At 44.0% G+C, this 18,106-nt stretch overlaps 1 protein-coding gene and 1 pseudogene across 1 annotated transcript; both read right to left on the reverse strand.

Moving 5' to 3' along the window:
• Positions 1-1,906: 1,906 nt before the first annotated feature.
• LOC118993320 (ribose-5-phosphate isomerase-like) lies at positions 1,907-3,721 on the reverse strand (annotated as a pseudogene).
• A 5,352-nt stretch (positions 3,722-9,073) lies between these two features.
• On the reverse strand, positions 9,074-16,264 carry VHL (von Hippel-Lindau tumor suppressor). Its single transcript, XM_037055605.1, has 3 exons — positions 15,924-16,264; positions 13,315-13,437; positions 9,074-11,507 (listed from the first exon to the last, which is right to left on the reverse strand). Exons 1-3 carry the CDS (start codon positions 16,102-16,104, stop codon positions 11,302-11,304), a joined length of 510 nt encoding a protein of 169 aa, XP_036911500.1. The 5' UTR covers positions 16,105-16,264; the 3' UTR covers positions 9,074-11,301.
• Between the last annotated feature and the right edge of the window lie 1,842 nt (positions 16,265-18,106).

An 18,106-nucleotide genomic window follows, 5' to 3' on the forward strand; every position in this document is an offset into this window, starting at 1 on the left:
TTTATCAGGATGCTCACAGAACTGGTTGATTATAGTCACAAATTAGAGGAACATATGAAGGCTAAACTAATTGAAATGAAGGGAGATGCACAGGAAACCAATAGTGATGGAAAGGAAACTGGGACTCAAATCAATGGAATGGACCAGAAGGAAGAACAAAACATCCCACCAGAAAGGAATGAAGAAATGAGAATTCAAAAAAATGAGGAGAGGCTTAGGAACCTCCAGGACATCTTTAAACGTTCCAACATCCGGATTATAGGGGTACCAGAAGGGGGAAAGAAACAGCCACGAGTGGAAAACATATTTGAACAAATAATAAAGGAGAACTTCCCCAGTCTGGCAAAGGAAATAGACTTCCAGGAAATCCAGGAAGCTCAGAGAGTGCCAAAGAAGTTGGACCCAAGAAGGAACACACCAAGGCACATCATAATTACATTAGCCAAGACTAAAATGAAGGAGAGAATCCTAGAAGCAGCAAGGGATAAGGGGACAGTCACCTACAAAGGAGTACCCATCAGACTGTCAGCGGATTTCTCAAAAGAGACCTTACAGGCAAGAAGGGGCTGGAAAGAAGTATTCCAAGTCATGAAATCCAAAGACCTACAGCCAAGATTGCTTTATCCAGCAAAACTTTCATTTAGAATGGAAGGACAGATAAAGTGCTTCTCAGATAAGGTCAAGTTCAAGGAGTTCATCATCACCAAGCCCTTATTATATGAAATGCTAAAGGGACTTATATAAGAAAAAGAAGATGAAAAATATGAACAGTGAAAGGACAGCAAACTCACAGTTATTAACAACCACACCTAAAACAAAAGCAAACCAAGAGGACAGCTAGATCAGGAGTGGAACCATAGAAATGAAGAACACATGGAGGGTTAGAAACGGGGGTGGGAGGGGGAGAAGGGGGGAGAAGGTGCAGAAAATAGCATAGAGAGTAGGTAGAAAATAGATAGGGGGAGGGCAAGAATAGTGGGGGAAATATAGAATCTAAAGAACTTGAGACACGTGGTTATAAACTAAGGGGGGGGAGAATGTGCAGGTGGAGGGGAATAAAGGGGCAGGAATAGAACAACTGTAATGGTATAATCAATAAAATATATTTAAAAAATAAAATAAAATAAATGTGCCTCACATTTCATAGCAGTACTAGCAAGTATTTCTGGCCAATTGCTTACAACAACTGGGGTCTGAATAAACCCCCGGATCCTAACAAGAAAGAACCACCACATTTTCTGCCTGACAGTTTACACCAAGGCCTTTACACACCACACAGCTACACTCAGCAAATTTTTTAAAACCTCATCTTAAAATATGTAACAAGGCACTGTGTGTGATCCCCCCAAAAACTAAAAATCAACCGTGGCTGCTGTGCGTCAGTGACTTGAGTGCCAGCCTGGGAACCACAGGGTCACTGGTTTGATTCCCAGTCAGGACACATGCCTTTTTTGCATGCCAGGTCACCAGTAGAGGGCGTGCAAGAAGTTATCAAACATTTATGTTTCTCTCCCTCTATTTCTCCCTCCCTTTCCCTTTTTCTCAAAATAAAATAAATAAAATCTTAAAAAAAAAACCAAACCACCGTGTTTCAGACTATAAGATGCACTTCCCCCCAACCAAATTTGAGAAAAATAATAGTTGTTAATGCTGCTGTTCAGTTCTGTTTACATTTACATTGGTGAAATATTGTGTTATTTATATTATTAAATATTTTACCACATTTTTTGCTTCAAAACATTTTTTCCTATTTTCCTCCTCTAAAACCTAGGTGCATCTTATGACCCCAAAAATGTTATATCCTCAGGTGAGGATTTTAAAACTATTAAATATAATAAGATACAAAAAAATGAATGTCTAATAGTAAAAAGTACATATGTTTGTATTGGTCTTTCAAAAAAGACATTTAATAACAAGACTTGAGAAGACTGGGTTTAACCACCCAGCTGTCCACCTGGCACACAGACATTAAGGCAAAGGCTCCAGAGAGGCACGTCCACCTGGAGGTGGGCTGCAGGCTCCAGGGCAGTACACTCCACTCCTGGATGCGTCCACTGAAAGGCTTCTCCCCCACGGTCACTGAGCCACCCTGCATCCCGAAAGAGACTTTCTCGGCCATATTGATGAATAGGCCTGTGTCCACCACACCTGGGGTCATTTTGATAGCTGGGTTCACTTCTCTCCATTTGTGCACAGGGTCAAACTCCCAGGCAGGATAAAACTCCTGTTATTCATTCCAATACACCAACATTGCAGTTTCCATCCCCGGTCAGAGCACATACAAGAATCAACCACACCCCCAAACTTCTGAATCACAGCTCTGCTCACTGGGATGTAAGCCATGGGGAGGACCTCAGTGGGGATTCCCTTGTGCCACCGATCCCCAAGGCTGTTTGAGTCTTTCCTGAAATCAGCAATCACGATGAAGGGCGTGGACCAGCCCACCACCATCTTCTGGGTCAGGCAGCCTCCACCACCCCTGATGACACTGAGACCAGCATCTACAGCACTTTGTCAGCGCCATCCGTGGCAAGGTCAATCTCCGGGGTGTCTGCTCGGGTCACTGAGGGTTAGCCACAGTGCAGCGTGAGCTGACAGGCCTGGAAGGAAGTGGGAATACAGATGAGGTTCAGCTTCCCTTGTTTAACTCTTTCAGTAATTCGCTGCACAGCACGGAAAATTGTAGAATCACTTCCAATTCCCAGCATTTGGTTATTCCTCACATGATTCTCCACCACAGCGCAGCCTGCAAGCTTCTTGGTTCCTTGGCCTTGGACATCGTTGAGGGGCGGAAAGACAATGTTGGCCTCGCTGCCACTGGTGCTTGTTCAACTCCTGCCACTGCCAATCGCAGACTGCCAGGCTTGTGTGTCCATCCATGTGGAATTTAAACAAAGCAGTAAGTTAGAAAAGAGGCGATCAGGTTGGATTATCTGGGCTTCCAGCCACGATGGAGGCATAGGTACTTATGCTTCACTTCTTGCACAACCAAAAGAAGGATAACAACCAATTTAAAAACCAAAACCAACCAGAACTGCCCCCAAATTGAACTGTATGGAAGTCCAATGACCAATGAGTCAAAGAAGAAACATTCATCCAGACTGGTAGGAGGCCCAGATGGGAAGCCAGAGTAGAGCGAAGGCATGACAAGGAGGCGGCTGGCACATCAAGTGGGACAGGCAGTGGCTGGCAGATGGGGTGGCCCCACATACCAGTGCGGATAAACCAGAAGGAACACCTGGGAAGAGAGACAGATCGTGCAACCCAGGGTTCCAGTGTAGGGAACTAAAACCTCAACACTTCTTGCTATAAAAACTTTTGGGGGTTGCTGCAGTGGGAGAAACTGCCAGTCTCAGAAGAGACTCCATTTGAGGGGCCCGTTGGGTACTATAACTACACAAGCCCACCCACCCAGGAATCAGCATCAGGAAAGCACTTGAAAGGAATGGCACAATTCACTTATGGGTAACAGAGGAAGTGACTGGAAGCAGGGTAGGAGCTGAGCAAGTGGAATTGTTCCCTTGCTGACCCCTCCCCCACATACACTGCAGCCAAGTGGGTTGCCCTAGAAAACACCTAAGGCTCCACCCCTTATAATCTGCTCTGAGACATAGAAATATGGCCCAAATGAACACACAGATCAAAACTACAGAAAATAACTAAGTGACAAGTAGATAGCCAACCTATCAGATGCAGAATTCAAAACACTGGTAATCTGCATGCTCGCAGAAAAGGTTGAGTATGGCTGCAAAACAGAGGAAGAAGTGAAGGCTATACAAAGTGAAATAAAGGAAAATATACAGAGAGCCAAGAGTGAAGGGAAGGAAACTGGAACTCAGATCAATGATTTTGAACAGAAGGAAGAAATAAACATTCAACAAGAAGAGAATGAAGAAACAAGAATTCAAGACAATCAGGAGAGGATTAGAACCTCTGGGACAACTTTAAATGTTCCAACATCCAAATCATAGGGCTTCTCGAAGGAGAAGAGGAAGAGCAAGAAATTCAAAACTTATTTGAAAAAAAATGATGAAGAAAAACTCCTCCAATCTGGTAAAGGAACTAGACATGAAAGTCCAGGAAGCTCAGAGAGTCCCAAACAAGCTGGACCCAAGGAAGCACACACCAAGACACATCATACTTACATTAGCCAAGATAAAAGATAAGCATGGAATCTTAAAAGCACAAGAGAAAAGGAGACAGTTACCTACAAAGGAGTTCCCATAAGACTATCCACCGATTTCTCAAAAATAACCTTACAGGAAATAAGGGCCTGGAAAGAAGTATTCAAAGTCATGAAAAGCAAGAACCTACATCCAAGATTACACTATCCAACAAAGCTTTCATTTAGAATGAAAGGACAGATAAAGTGCTTCTCAGATAAGGTCAAATTAAAGGAGCTCATCATCACCAAAGCCTTATTAAATGAAATATTAAAGGGACTCATCTAAGAAAAAGAACATAAAAACTATGAACAGTAAAATGACAACAAACTCATAACTATCAGCAACTGAACTTAAAAAACAAAAACAAAAACAGAGACTTCCGCCAAGATGGAGGCATAGGTGGAAACATTGTGCTTCCTCTCACAACCAAGTTTAAAGTCAACAAAGTTTCACTAACAAAAATGCAGCCAAAACGCAGAAAATGAACTATATGGAAGTCCGACAACAATGAACCATCCAGCCAGACCAGTAAGAGGGGCAGAGCCAGCAGCCGGGCAGGGTTGGGCAGGAAAGATCTCCCGACCCAGGTGCACAGGCGGCCATGGGTGGATCCCAGGTGTGGGGTAGCAACAGGCAGACCCAGTGAGGGTGCAAGCCAGCAGGCTGACCGTGGTCACACGTTCGCACAGGTAAACCAGCGAAGGAGCGAGCAGTGAAACAGACCTTGCAGGCCCCAGTGGCGGGAAGCAGCAGAGAGGATCTCCATTGCTCCTCTTCGACCCCGCCCCCACATACAGTGTCACAACCCAGCCACTGAGTTGCCCCGCACTGGTGAACACCTAGGGCTCTGCTCCTCATATGTAACAGGTGCGAACAGACCAAAACATGGCTCAAGAACTCAAAGCCCAAGAGCCAATAACTCTAAGCAACCAAGAAATAGCCAACCTATCAGATGCACAGTTCAAAATACTGGTGATCATCATGCTCACATAACTGGATGGTTTTAGTTACAAATGAGAGGAACAAATGAAGGCTAAACTAAATGAAATGAAGGGAAATGCACAGGAAACCAAGAGTGATGGAAAGGAAACTGGGACTCAAATCAAGGGAGTGGACCAGAAAAAAGAAAAAGATGACCAAACAGAAAAGAATGAAGAAACAAGAATTCAAAAAATTGAGGAGAGGCTTAGGAATCTCCAGGACACCTTTAAATGCTCCAACATCCGAATTAGAGGGGTACCAGAAGGGGAAGAGGAACAGCCACAAGTGGAACACTTATTTGAACAAATAATAAAGGAGAACTTCCCCAATCTGGCAAAGGAAATAGACTTCCAGGAAGTCCAGGAAGCTCAGAGAGTCCCAAAGAAGTTGGACCCAAGAAGGAACACACCAAGGCACTTCATAATTACATTAGCCAAGATTAAAATGAAGAAGAGAATCCTAGAAGCAGCAAGAGATAAGGGGACAGTCACCTACAATGGAGTTCCCATCAGATTGTCAGCTGATTTCTCAAAAGAGACCTTACAGGCAAGAAGGGGCTGGAAAGAAGTATTCCAAGTCATGAAATCCGAAGACCTACAACCAAGATTGCTCTATCCGACAAAGCTTTCATTTAGAATGGAAGGACTGATAAAGTGCTTCTCAGATAAGGTCAAGTTCAAGGAGTTCATCATCACCAAGCCCTTATTATATGAAATGTTCAAGGGACTTCTCTAAGAAAAAGAAGATGAAAAATATTAACAGTAAAAGGACAGCAAACTCACAGTTATCAACAACCACACCTAAAACAAAAGTAAACTAAGAGGACAGCTAGATTGGGAGCAGAAACATAGAAATGGAGATCACATGGAGGGTTAGCAACAGGGGAGTGGGAGGAGGAGAAGAGGGGAGAAGGTACAGAGAATAAGTAGCATAGACGGTAGGTAGAAAACAGGGAGGAGGGCAACAGTAGTGTGGGAAATATAGAATCTAAAGAATTTGAGACACGTGGACATGAACAAAAGGGGGAATGGTGGGGGAGGGGTTTGCAGGGTGGAGGGGAATGAAGGGGGGGAATTAGAACAACTGTAATGTCATAATCAATCAAATATATTAAAAAAACAAACTAAGTAAACAGTAGAACAGAAACAGAATCACAGAAATGGAGATCACATGGAGAGTTATCAGCAGGGAGGGGATGGGGGAAGAATGGGGGAAAAGGTACAGGGAATAAAAAGCATAATTGGTAGGTAAAAAATAGACAGGGGAAGCGGAAGAACAGTATAGGAAATGGAAAAGCCAAAGAACTTAGATTCATGACCCATGGACATGAACTAAAGTGGGGAAATACTGGAGAAAGTGGGAGTGCAGGGTGTGGGGGATAAAGGGAGAAAAAAAATGGAACAACTGTAATAGCATAATTAATAAAATACACTTAGAACTCAAGGGCTTCACCTCTTGGGGTATTCTATTCAAATACAAAGCATAGTTATTGCAAGGTAGTTTTTACTTGTCACAAAAAAGAGAAACAGGGCATCCGTGTCTGAAGCTCTCTCTCAAACAAAGCAATGTTTTGCACTTTTCTCTCCCTAAAAACCAATCAACAAATAAACCAAGAAAAAGGAAAGGAGAAATAGTGGAAGGCTATCAGGCAGCCCCGCGATGGGCACAGAGTGGGGCTGAGGTGCTCAGAAAGCGAACACACAGCGACCTAGTGTGAGACGACCTGGAAAGCTCAACTGGTGTTCCTGTGTCAAGAGTGCAAAACACGGACACCTATTTCATATCCGCAGTGCGTGGATGCCTAGGCCACTGCCCTATCCTTTTATCACCTCAATAAAGGCACTAGTGAAGTATTAACCATTTATCCTTTTGGGGTTTTTTTAATAGACTTTATTTTTTAGAGCAGTTTGTATTTACAGCATAATTGAGAGGAAGGCGCAGGGATTTGCCACATGCCTCTTGCCCACACACACAGAGCCTCCCTCTTATCATCTGCCATCTGACTGATACATTTCTCCCAACTGATGAACCTGCGCAGATACATCATCATCACCCAAAGTCCGCAGTTTACCTTGGAACTCACTCTTGGTGTTGTACATCCTGTGGGCTTGGGCGAATGTAAAATGTCACGGACCATGTAGGGTAGTGTACAGTATAGTATAGTATTAGTATAGTGTACTGTACAGTACAGGATAGTATAATGTAGTGTGTGATACTACAGGAACAGTTTCACTGCCCTGACAAACCTGTAATCTACCTATGCAGTCCTCCCTTCCCCCAAACCCTGGTGACCACTCATGTTTTTACTCCATAATTTTGCTCTTTCCAGAATGTTGTATAGTTAGAATCATATTATGTGACCACATCAGATTGGCTTCTTTCGTTTGGTAGTAAGCATGTCTCCTCCATGTCTTTTCATGGTCGACAGCTCACTTCTCGTCAGTGCTGCAGAATCCATTGTCTGGTGAACCACAGCTTATTTACCCCGTCACCCACCGAAGGACATCTTAGTGACTGCCAACTTCTGTCCATTATGACAAAAGCTGTTATAAATATCCACGTGCAGGGTTTTAGACATTAAGTTCGGACCTCGTCTGAATAAATACCAAGAAGCACAATTGGTGGATTATATGGTAAGGGTGTGTTTCGTTTTATAAGAAACCGTCAAACTGCCTTCCAAAACGGCTATACCATTCTGCATTCCCACCTGCCGAGAAAAGGGCTCCTGTCCCTGCCTCCTCGCCAGCAGTTGGTGTTGTCAGTGTCAGATTTTGGCCTTCCTACTTGTGCCTTGTGGTACCTCGTTATCTGAGTATTCATTCCCCTGGTGACATATGTGAAGCATCTTTTCACTTTCTTAGTTAACATCTGCGTATCTTCTGCAAAAATGCAGCTGTTAAGGTTCATTGTGTTTTCATGTGGAAAAAGATTTTGTTCCAGTGTAAATATTTTTCCTAATACTTTTCTGTAGTGCTTAAGTTTTTATTGATATTTCATATTTATGAGAAAAATAAAGTGAAAAGAAACGATGATAAAAAGAATCCAGCATTGGGCCCTGGCTGGTGCAGCTCAGCGGATTGAGCACGGCCCTGCGAACCAAAGGATCGCAGTTCCATTGCCAGTCAGGGCACAAGTCTGGGTTGCAGGCCAATTCCAGCAGGGGACACATGAAGGACAACCACACATTGATGTTTCTCTCCCTCTCCTTCCTTTACCCTCTAAAGATAAACATATAAAATATAAAAAAAAGAAATCCAGCATTGGAAAGAGAAAGGACTGAGAATGAAAGAGAATCTGCATGTGTCTGCTACCCTCCCCCTACCTTATGACTTAATAAACATGACTTTCACAACTCTCCTAGAGAGAAGAATCTGGTTAAAATTATACAACACATCCTCCCTATTTCCTTTACTCGGTACCATTTAATGTATTACAGAACAGCTGTTTCTAAGTCAACATAGGAAACTCACCCTGGCTGATGTAGCTCAGTGGGTAGAGTGCCAAGCTGAGAATCAAAGTGTCCCAGGTTCAATTCCCAGTCAGGGCACATGCCTCCGATGTGGGCCAGGTCACCAGTATGGTATGAGTGAGAAGCAACTGATGGATGTTTCACACAATGATGTTTCTCTCCTTCTCATTCTCTCTCCCTTCCCTTCTCTGTATAAATAAATAAAAAAATCTAGCTCTGGCAGGTATGGCTCAGTGGATTGACTGCTAGCCTGCAAACCAAAGGATCACCAGATCGATTCTTACTGTGGGCACATGCCTGGGCTGTGACTATACCCCCAGTAGTGGGTGTACAAAAGGCAACCACACATTGATGTTTCCCTCCTTTTCTCCCTCCCTCCCCCTCTCTCAAAAAGTGAATAAATAAAATCTGTTTTAAAAATCTAAAAGTATATTTAAAAAGAAAATAGGAAACAGCACAGTATTTAATATATTTAATACATTCTTGAGACTTCAAGTGAAAAACATATCATTCATGCTACAGGTTTTCAATCTTCCTTGGACAACACAAAAACAGTGCTCAAACTGCATGTTTTAACAAGAGGAACATGAAATCTCATTTTCACACAAAGACAGGTTAAAAACAAAGGGAAACCGACACTGAACTGACCCAGCACCGCAGATTTCATAATCCCCAGCCCACCCCACTCCGGAACTCGGACAGCTGCCTCCTGAACCAGCATTTCTTCTCCCCTGCCCAACTATTGGACACAAAAATTGACGCAGTTAGAGGTATACCACCCAATGAGCACTACAATGTGCTTTAAAACAAGAAAGAGCCAACCAGTTTGCTGACTGTGGACAGGGGAACCAGACTGGGTGAAACTTAAAGCAGTAACGAGACAACTGTGGGGCACTTGTTCGTGAGCCTGAAGGTTGGCACGAGAGGCCTAAGATGCCAAGAAATATTGCCACATTATTCACAAAAGAGGGATTGTGCTAATGTTTATGGAGAGCTGATAAACATGCCATGAGAAGATATTTAAGTTACAAAGTTAAATAGAATACAAAACTGTATGCACAGTATATCCTCAGCTCTGTCAAAACAAACCAACCAGAGTGACCCTAAAAAAGGTTGAAAATTCAAAATGTTAGGTTAGTGATTGTGTTTAGGTAGTGTATCTACAGTGGTCTTGTTCTTCCTTTTACTTTTCTGTCCTTTCCAACATTTTCTCTACTGAATTTTTCTGTAACTGTTACCAAAAAGGAAGCCTGACAGAAGTATTGAATGGATTTGAGTCTGGCATATAAGAAAGCGTCTGCACATCTATGAAACTGTGAAACAGCCCAGGCCGCTGTCTGAATCCACTGCGTGTGAGCAGCACCTTCCCAGAGCTTACAGTGGGATTCAGCCTCTCCTCCCGCCAGGTACAAGGTGACCTTCAGCCAAGTCACCAAATCCTGCCTGGTGAAAAATGCTGAACCCAACAGGATGCCATGGATTTACAAAAAGAAACACAAATAGCCACACTTGGCAACAACCTACAAACAGTACAATAGTCTCTCCTTAATACCAGAGTTAAACAGGAGGACAGCTATTTTCTCCTATCTTCTGTGCAGATGCCAAGTTTCAAAAAAGCGATCATCACAGTAACAGTAAGAACCTAACCCTGGTTTAGAAACAAAACTAAAACAGCACTGTGACAACAGGGACCAGAGAACAGTACGAATACTAGAAAATTATAGAAAGTACTTTATATAAAAATGATCCCCCTGTTTTTAAATAAGCCCATTTCAGAATGTTGAATGTTTATGAAGGAAATGCAAGTTACCATATTGGCACAAATACCCCAGGCACAGCCCAGCTTTGTTCTCATTTCACACAGTACCTCACACAAACATTTACATAGTGAAAAGTCACGGTTTTGCTACCGAGTGCCACCCGCTGTGCTTGGACTCCTGTTTCTTCAAGCAGAGCAATGGGTGTGAGGACGCCCGCGGGCCTTGGCACAAAGTCCGGAGCGCTTCACGAAGCTGCGTGTCTTCTTCGTGCAGGGGCCGTGCTAGTCTCCCCTGGTGGCTCACTCATACTTTAGCACACGTGCTGCCGAAGCAAGCACGGAATGATTCCCTCTAAAACGTTTATTTGCTGTACACACTCTAAGCTCCCCTGTTTCCCACCCCCCTGAGAAATGGGCAAACCCTCCACACATACTACCAAAGTATCCACTGGTTTGTTCATTCAACAAACACTGGTGAAGGCGCACAGTGTGAGAGGCACTGGGGTCTCAAAGAGGAGACGGGTTTGTCCCTGCCTCAAGGACATCCCATTCTTCTCAGGACGGAGGCGGACACGTCACCAACCACAGTACAGCAATTAAAGCAGATGCCACTGCTCTCTTACAATCAAAGAATATGCTGCAATTCTCACTCAATTACTTACACAACAGTCCTTACACAGAAACTTGCCTGACTTACCAAGAGGCAGAAATACAAGTGCTTTCCCTTGATTCACACTTCTAAAGAGGGCGAGCATTACGTCTTCTGATACTTGCCCCTAATCATCACCATACCTAGTGAAGTCAGTCAACTTTCTTTGAAGCAAGGAGCATCATTTTACTGCAAGAATGAGACACCTTGAAACCGAGAAGAAGTGACCAGTCCTCTATCTAGATCAAGACTAGTCGGTTCCATCAAAAGCAAAGACTCAGGAGGGCAAATGAAAATCTTCAGTCTCCTCAGCCATCCGCTGATTTTCAATATGCTCCTGTGTCAGCCGCTCCAGGTCTTTTCTCACATTCGGGTGGTCTTCCAGGTCTTCATAGAGTGACCTCGCAATGTCCAGCCTCCTGTAATCCTCAGGCTTCACTAGGCTTCGCACCACCTGAAGGCATCGCTCTTTCAGGGTATACACTGTAAGGGCAAAAGAACGAATCTTCAGCAGCAAACTCACGCAGGCCTTGAGACAGGGGATGAGCAAGCGCCTTTGCCGGCCACGGCAATTACATTTACTACAGATGGACCTCACTTTGGGCAAATAAAGTGAGGACATGTGTTGTGGCAGATGTAACGTGATGGTCCCAATGGACATCTCCTGGTATTTGTCACCTTGTGGAGTAGCTTCCCCTTGAGAGTGGGCTGGGCCTGTGATGTGCCTTAAGAACTGAATGTGGGTGAGGGGACAGTGTGGCAATTGGGGGTCTGAGCCTTCAGAGAGCCTGACATCGTCGGCTCCTACCTTCTCAGAAGCACTGAGCTGCCCTGCAGAAGAGGCCTCGCACAGAGGGACAGACACTGAGACTAGGAGGGACAGAAGCCCAGCCCTCGGGTGACCTGCCAGGAGAAAACAGCCACACTGATGACCACCAATGAGCAGAACGACCACCCAGCTGAGGAAGCCCAAATGCAGGGTTATGAACAAATGAAGTAGTTGTTGTTAGCTTGGGGGCAGTTGTCACAAAAGCAATACAGAACCAAAACAGTGCATAATTTCATTTTGGGGGAAATGAAACCTGATTTTACTCTCAGAACTTACTCTTCAAGGCAGGGATGTCAAACTTATTTTCACTGGGGGCCACATCAGCCTCCCCACTGCCTTCAAAGGGCCAAAATAATTTGAGGACTGTGTAAATGTAACTGCTCCTTAACTGTTAAGAAGCAGAAACTACATTCAGCCCTTTGAAGGTCACCACGATGCTGATGTGGTCACCTGTGGGAATGAGTTTGACACCCCTGCTTTAAGGGTATCCCTTGAGACCAAATTTACTTACCAATTGTCATTTTCCCATACCCGCTTCCTTAAAACAGGACTTATATACACCTATTCGTTTGAACCTTATGAAGCTGCAGGTATTTAGTGGTACTTGTTTAACCCATAAGAACATCAGTTCCTTAGACTTCAACCTAGTAATCACTTGAGGGATTTTTAAACAATTTTTATGAATTTATTTCAACCAGACTGACAACAGCTGCCAGGAAGCAAAAAAATCTCAATGGATTGAGATTGACTCCCAAAATCACTTGAGTTTTAGACAAAGGGTACACTATGATACTAATGTTCAATTCAGAGATTCTTGTTGTAACAGTGAGTTTGACTGGGTTGAATAACATTAAAAGGTACAATATTAGAAACCATATAAAGTAGCCATGATAGTCAATGGTGTGGCTCAGTAGACTGAGCACCAGCCTATTAACCAAAGGGTCGTAGGTTCTATTCCCAATCAGGGCACATGTCTGTGTGTGGGCCTGGTCCCTGGCACGGGGAGCATGAGAGGCAACCACACATTGATGTTTCCCTCCCATTCTTCCTCCCTTACCCTCTGTCTAAAAATAAAGAAATAAATTTCTTAAAAAATAAAAATAAAGGAGCCATGATAACTCATTCTCTACACCTTGTTCTTTTCCTGAGACTCCAGGGCATATTCTGCTCTAAGGCCAGGGAAACAAAATGCATTCATGATTCCACCATCAGATATTTGAGTTTAGCCCACCTCTGACAGGCCCAAAGACCTTTTGAGTCACCATAATACCTCTGCTCAATACAGAGCCTACAAACACGTTACTTCCATTTTATCTGTGGTGGAGAATAGGACACAGAAAGGTCGAATACCCGGCCCAGCACAGAGCAAAAATCAGTAAGGGCTTGGCTCCTGCAAGCGGCCTTTCTTCTACTTATTGCAACAGCCTGGCCTTTCTGAAAAGTAAGATGGAACACAAGTACCTGGTAGTGTGATGTTGGCAAAAATAGGCTGTCCATCCACATTGAGAGAGGGCACAAACAGTTCCGTTTGGTTAACCAGAAGTCCATCATTTGTCCCGGCATCTCGGAAGAGCCAAAGGTGACCTGTCAATACAAACAGAGGCTGTTCAATAGCCACACCCCTATTTCCTGAGTCTCCCTGCACTGACATTAAAATACCTGCCATTCTGCTCAACCATCACAGAAGGCCTTCCAATACTAGCTTGCTCAGTCCTCACAATAGGTTCATTTACACATGAGAAAATAGGTCTGAAAAAGCCACGTGACCTGCTCAGGCAACAGGACTAGTAAATAGAAGACCACGTACTTGAGGCTCCAAATCATGCCCCTATCTTCTATTCTACCACGGAGAAAAGCAAAGCACATGAATTGCAAATCACACCAACACTGCAAACTAAAAGAAGAGAGGAGGTCACTGACTCCTCCAATCTGTGCTCCTCAAAAAACAAGAAGGTGCAAAAACCATCCTGTGCAGAAAGAGGCAAGACAGAGAGTACGTCCTGCAGGAACAGATGAAACTAATCTGTGATGTAAAAACTCAGAAGACTGGTTGCCTGTGGAAGGGAATGGGTAGAAAGAGGTTGGATGGGCCTCTCTGGGGTGATGGAAATGTTCTAATTGGTAACTTTAATTAGGTGTTTACATTTGTCAAAACACATCAAACCCTAAGATCTGTACATTATGTAATTTAACCCGAATTTAAGAAACAAATGCATCATATGCAACGAGAGAAGAATGGAAGGCAAACCCCCAGGCGACAATGCTGTTTAAGGAGGTGGAGGTGTCTCAAAATAAATATAGCAGGTGTTCCTGGGGCATAAACTTACTTGAAGTTCTGATTGCAAATTTTAAGAAACGTAAACTGGCAATTTTTGTATTGTGGTAAAATGTACATAACATGAAATTGACTGTTTACACCATTTTAAGTGTATATTTCGGTGATGTTACATACATTCACATGGTAATATTTTTTTAATTTTATATTAAATCAGGCACAGATAAATTCTGAATAACACAAAACTTACACAACTTTCTAGATAAATCAGGAGACTACAGAAATGTTCATCCTTGGAGGAACTGTGTTCTTCCCTATTAAATATTAGAGAAGTTTGGTGTAAAAGGTTAAGAGGTATTGAGTATACCACCCTCAAGGAGAAAAGATCCATCAGGCTCCTCTCAAAGCAGTTGGGAAATGTTTATTCTTTTAAAAAAACATTTTATATTTCAACTACAGTTGACATTCAGTATTATTGTATAATACTTTCAGTGTAAAAGCATAGTGGTTAGACATTTATATCATCTAAAAGTGATACCCCCCATATGTTTGAGAGCCACCAGCACCATACACAGTTATCACAATATAATTGACTATATTCCCTGTGCTGTACTTTACATCTCTGGGACTATTTTGTACCTGCCACTTTGTACTTTCTCATCCCTTCAAGCTTTTGTACCTGCCCAACTCACCTCCCTTCTGGCAACTGTAAGTTTGTTCTCTCTGTATCTTTGAGTCTGCTTCTATAGTTGTGAAAATTAAGCCCCACTATGACTACTTTTCTTCTTGAAAACCATGGGAAGATTCTACCTCTTTAGGCAATAAGGCCTAGTTATAGGTTATTACAACAGCTTCCTAACTGGTTCCTCAACACCAGTCTTTCTCGCCAAACCACCTTGCAACCTGAGTGAGCTTTGCAGAATGTAAACCTGGCAATGTCATGTCCCTGCTAAAAATCTTTCAACAGCCCTCATTTCCCTAGGTGTAAAATCAGCCTTAGGGCTTCCTCTCCCACCACTCCATACCCACTCCTCCTTTAGCCCATGCCCTTCCCTCTTGCCTACGACTGCTCTCTTGGTTGGTTAGCTCCCATTCATCCTGCCGGGCTCCCTTTCTTCTCTGGGAAGCTCTCCCAGAGCTCTTTGAAACCAACCACACGTGTACACTCACCACCACCACCACCACCACCCCCATCCTCACCTCCCCTTCACTGGGCAGATAGATGCAGGCTCCAAGCTCCAGCAGCCCACTGTGCTCCGTTCCTACTGCAGCAATTTTGACATTGGCTTGTCTCACCTCTTTTGATGCATTTGTCTGTCTCTCCACTAGACTGTGTTCTCCATGCAGGCAGAGCCCCTACCCGGGCCTGGCCCACTGGGGTCATCGAAGAATGTGGGATTTTTCCACTCACAGACTGAACACATGGGCATTAAGGATGGAAAGCTTCTTTTATAACTACCAGTCGAAGGGGTTGGGGAAAAGTCACCGTCAAATTCCAATTAATCAGTCTCACAAGGAAGAATTTCGCTCTGCCACTTACTAGTAGCTTCTCCTTGGATCTGTCACTACCTCTCTGGGGCCTCAGTTTCTTATACGTGAATGGGAATAATAATGACAACAGCACCTGCCTCCCCGGATGGTGGAGGGGATTTGATGAGTGTGTGCCACCGTTGCTGTTACTATCAGGCCTAGAGTGCTGGGCAGCGTGCTGGGGACGGCTCAGCAGCGGCGGGCAGGCGCTCGCGCAGTGGAACAAAGAGGGCTGCGCCGCTGGGCCTCGAAAGGGCGACCCTACCTTGGTAGCTGCAGAGGCGACGGCCGGTGCCCGGCGGCAGTGTGGGGTAAGGAAGAGGCTCGCCGTCGAAGTTGAGCCACAAAGGAAGCACAACGCGCGGGCTGTGGTTGCAGAAGATGACCTGGGACGGCTCGCGAGAATTCACCGAGCGCAGCACTGGCCGTGGCTTCTCTGCCTCCATGTCCTGCGCGGCGTCCGCCTCCTCCGGACGGGTCTCTTCTCTGCGGTATTCTTATCGGCTGTCCTCCTCGGCTATCCTCCTTGGCGCGCGCCTCAACCTCCTGCAGGTCCGCAGCCTTCCACAGCAGTAGCTCCGGAAGCCTAGACAACCCAGATCTAGGCGCGTGGCTATGCACAGACTGCAAGGTGAGGAAAAGGGCGGGGTGGGGCGGGGCGTGTAGTGCTTGCAGGATCCCGGGCAGGCTTTTGCGCATGCGCAGATGGATCTAGATGCTGGTATGTTAACTCACTGAGGTGGTGGGTGGTGGTAGGACTGCCCAGTCGTCTGTTCTAGAAATTGGGTCGTTTCCTCCTTTTTCCCTTGCTTCATTCATTTTAATAAGACCTCATGGTTTTTGCCATATTCCCCCTACCATCCGCGCTATCATTTACTTAGTAAATTTCTCATTAATCATGTTTGTCTCCATTTTAGGTCACGAAGTTTAAAGTTTATACAGAAGAATATATTAAAATTTTCCCTTATCCCAGTTCCCCTAGCCACCCAGAAGTTCCTGGAAATGGCAGGTATCTCCAGCTTTTGTACTTCCTTTCAAAGGTATGCTATGCATATGCGAGCAATTAAACAACTTGGAGAGAAATTTTATATTACCACCAACAGAAATTAATTCCCTTGCCATAGAAGAGTACAGTGTAACTAAGTTCAAAGAAAACAAGTTACTAAAATTTATTGTCTATTCAAGCCTTGACCCTACTCTTTAATTAAAAGGATTAGGCAAGTGTTAGATGTTAGATGCCAAGTGTTAGTCGTCAAATCAACTTTCTCCTGAACCTAATGAGAAAGTTAGCCCTGGCTGGTGTGACTCTGGATTGAGCACTGGCCTGTGAACCAAAGTGTCCCAGGGTTTGATTCCTGGCCAGGGTACATACCTGGGTTGCAGGGTGGGTCCCCAGCTGGGAGTGTGCAAGAGGCAACCACAAATCAATGTTTCTCTCCCTTTCTCCTTCCCTTTCCCTCTTGCTAAAAATAAAATCTTTTTTTTAAAGATTTTTAAAATCTTTAAAAAAAGATTTTATTTATTTATCTTTAGAGGGGAAGGGAAGGAGAGGAGAGAAATATCAATGTATGGTTGCCTATTGTGAGTCCCCTGCTGGGAACTGGCCTGCAACCCAGGCATGTGCCCTGACTGGGAATCGGACCGCAATCATGTGGTTTGCAGGTCCGCGCTCAATCCACTGAGCGACATGAGCCAGGGCTTAAAAATAAAATCTTTAAAAAATATAAAAGAATGTCAAAAGGCAGGGGTGGACTAGGTTACTTTTAAGTCTCTCTTACCTTGAAGTTTTGTGAGCTAATCCTAACTTTTGGACAGCCTTTGTACTGGCTAACTTTTGTCCAGAAAATAAACTTGAGAGCCCTGCTCCAACCAGATTTTCTTGTTGCACAAGCTGCTGGGCAGCCACACTGCCTTCAGAAATCAGCTGTATTTAGTAGTTACTAATGGCACCAACTGTCTGCAAACTGCCATAAGTTCCCTAACTCACATTCTCCAAAGGCAGGTGGGGGCAAACATTTTTTATTTATGGCAGGCAACAGTGTGAAACTGCGTATGAATCCTGGAAAGGAGCCTAGAGATGAGCAATAGGCTTTCTGTCCACTTAGTGTGGCCTACAGTTACAAAAAATGTTTACAAACATGTATTTAGCTTTATGAAATAAAAGTAGAAGAATTCAAAGTACTGAGTGACTTTGAACTCTAAGTGAACTAAGTGAATGTTAAAGAAGAGCAAGATGACAGAACTGGGTCCATCTCTAATGCAAAAAAAAAAAACCCAGTTCCTTATTTTTCCTGTTTCTGAAACCCAGTTTAAGCTTAGCTTTTAAAAAGATTCAAAGCTGCCTTATTATGAAGAAATTTGTGATCACTTTATGTCTAACAGCTCACTGGTTCAAACCCTTTCCTCAGATTTTCAGTAACTGTGAATTACACCAAATAACAGCATGAA

The sequence above is a fragment of the Sturnira hondurensis genome, unplaced genomic scaffold, assembly GCF_014824575.4.
Source record: "Sturnira hondurensis isolate 20B ecotype Veracruz unplaced genomic scaffold, ASM1482457v3 Scaffold0008723, whole genome shotgun sequence".
NCBI lineage: Eukaryota > Metazoa > Chordata > Mammalia > Chiroptera > Phyllostomidae > Sturnira > Sturnira hondurensis.

Excerpts from the sequence above, each read along its gene's own strand:
- VHL (XM_037055605.1), bottom strand. The coding sequence starts at position 16,104 with ATGGAGGCAGAGAAGCCACGGCCAGTGCTGCGCTCGGTGAATTCTCGC. Across the intron at positions 13,438-15,923 it reads TCGCCTCTGCAGCTACCAAG|GTCACCTTTGGCTCTTCCGA; the intron begins GTAGGGTCGCCC and ends TTGTATTGACAG. Across the intron at positions 11,508-13,314 it reads TGCCAACATCACACTACCAG|TGTATACCCTGAAAGAGCGA; the intron begins GTACTTGTGTTC and ends TTGCCCTTACAG.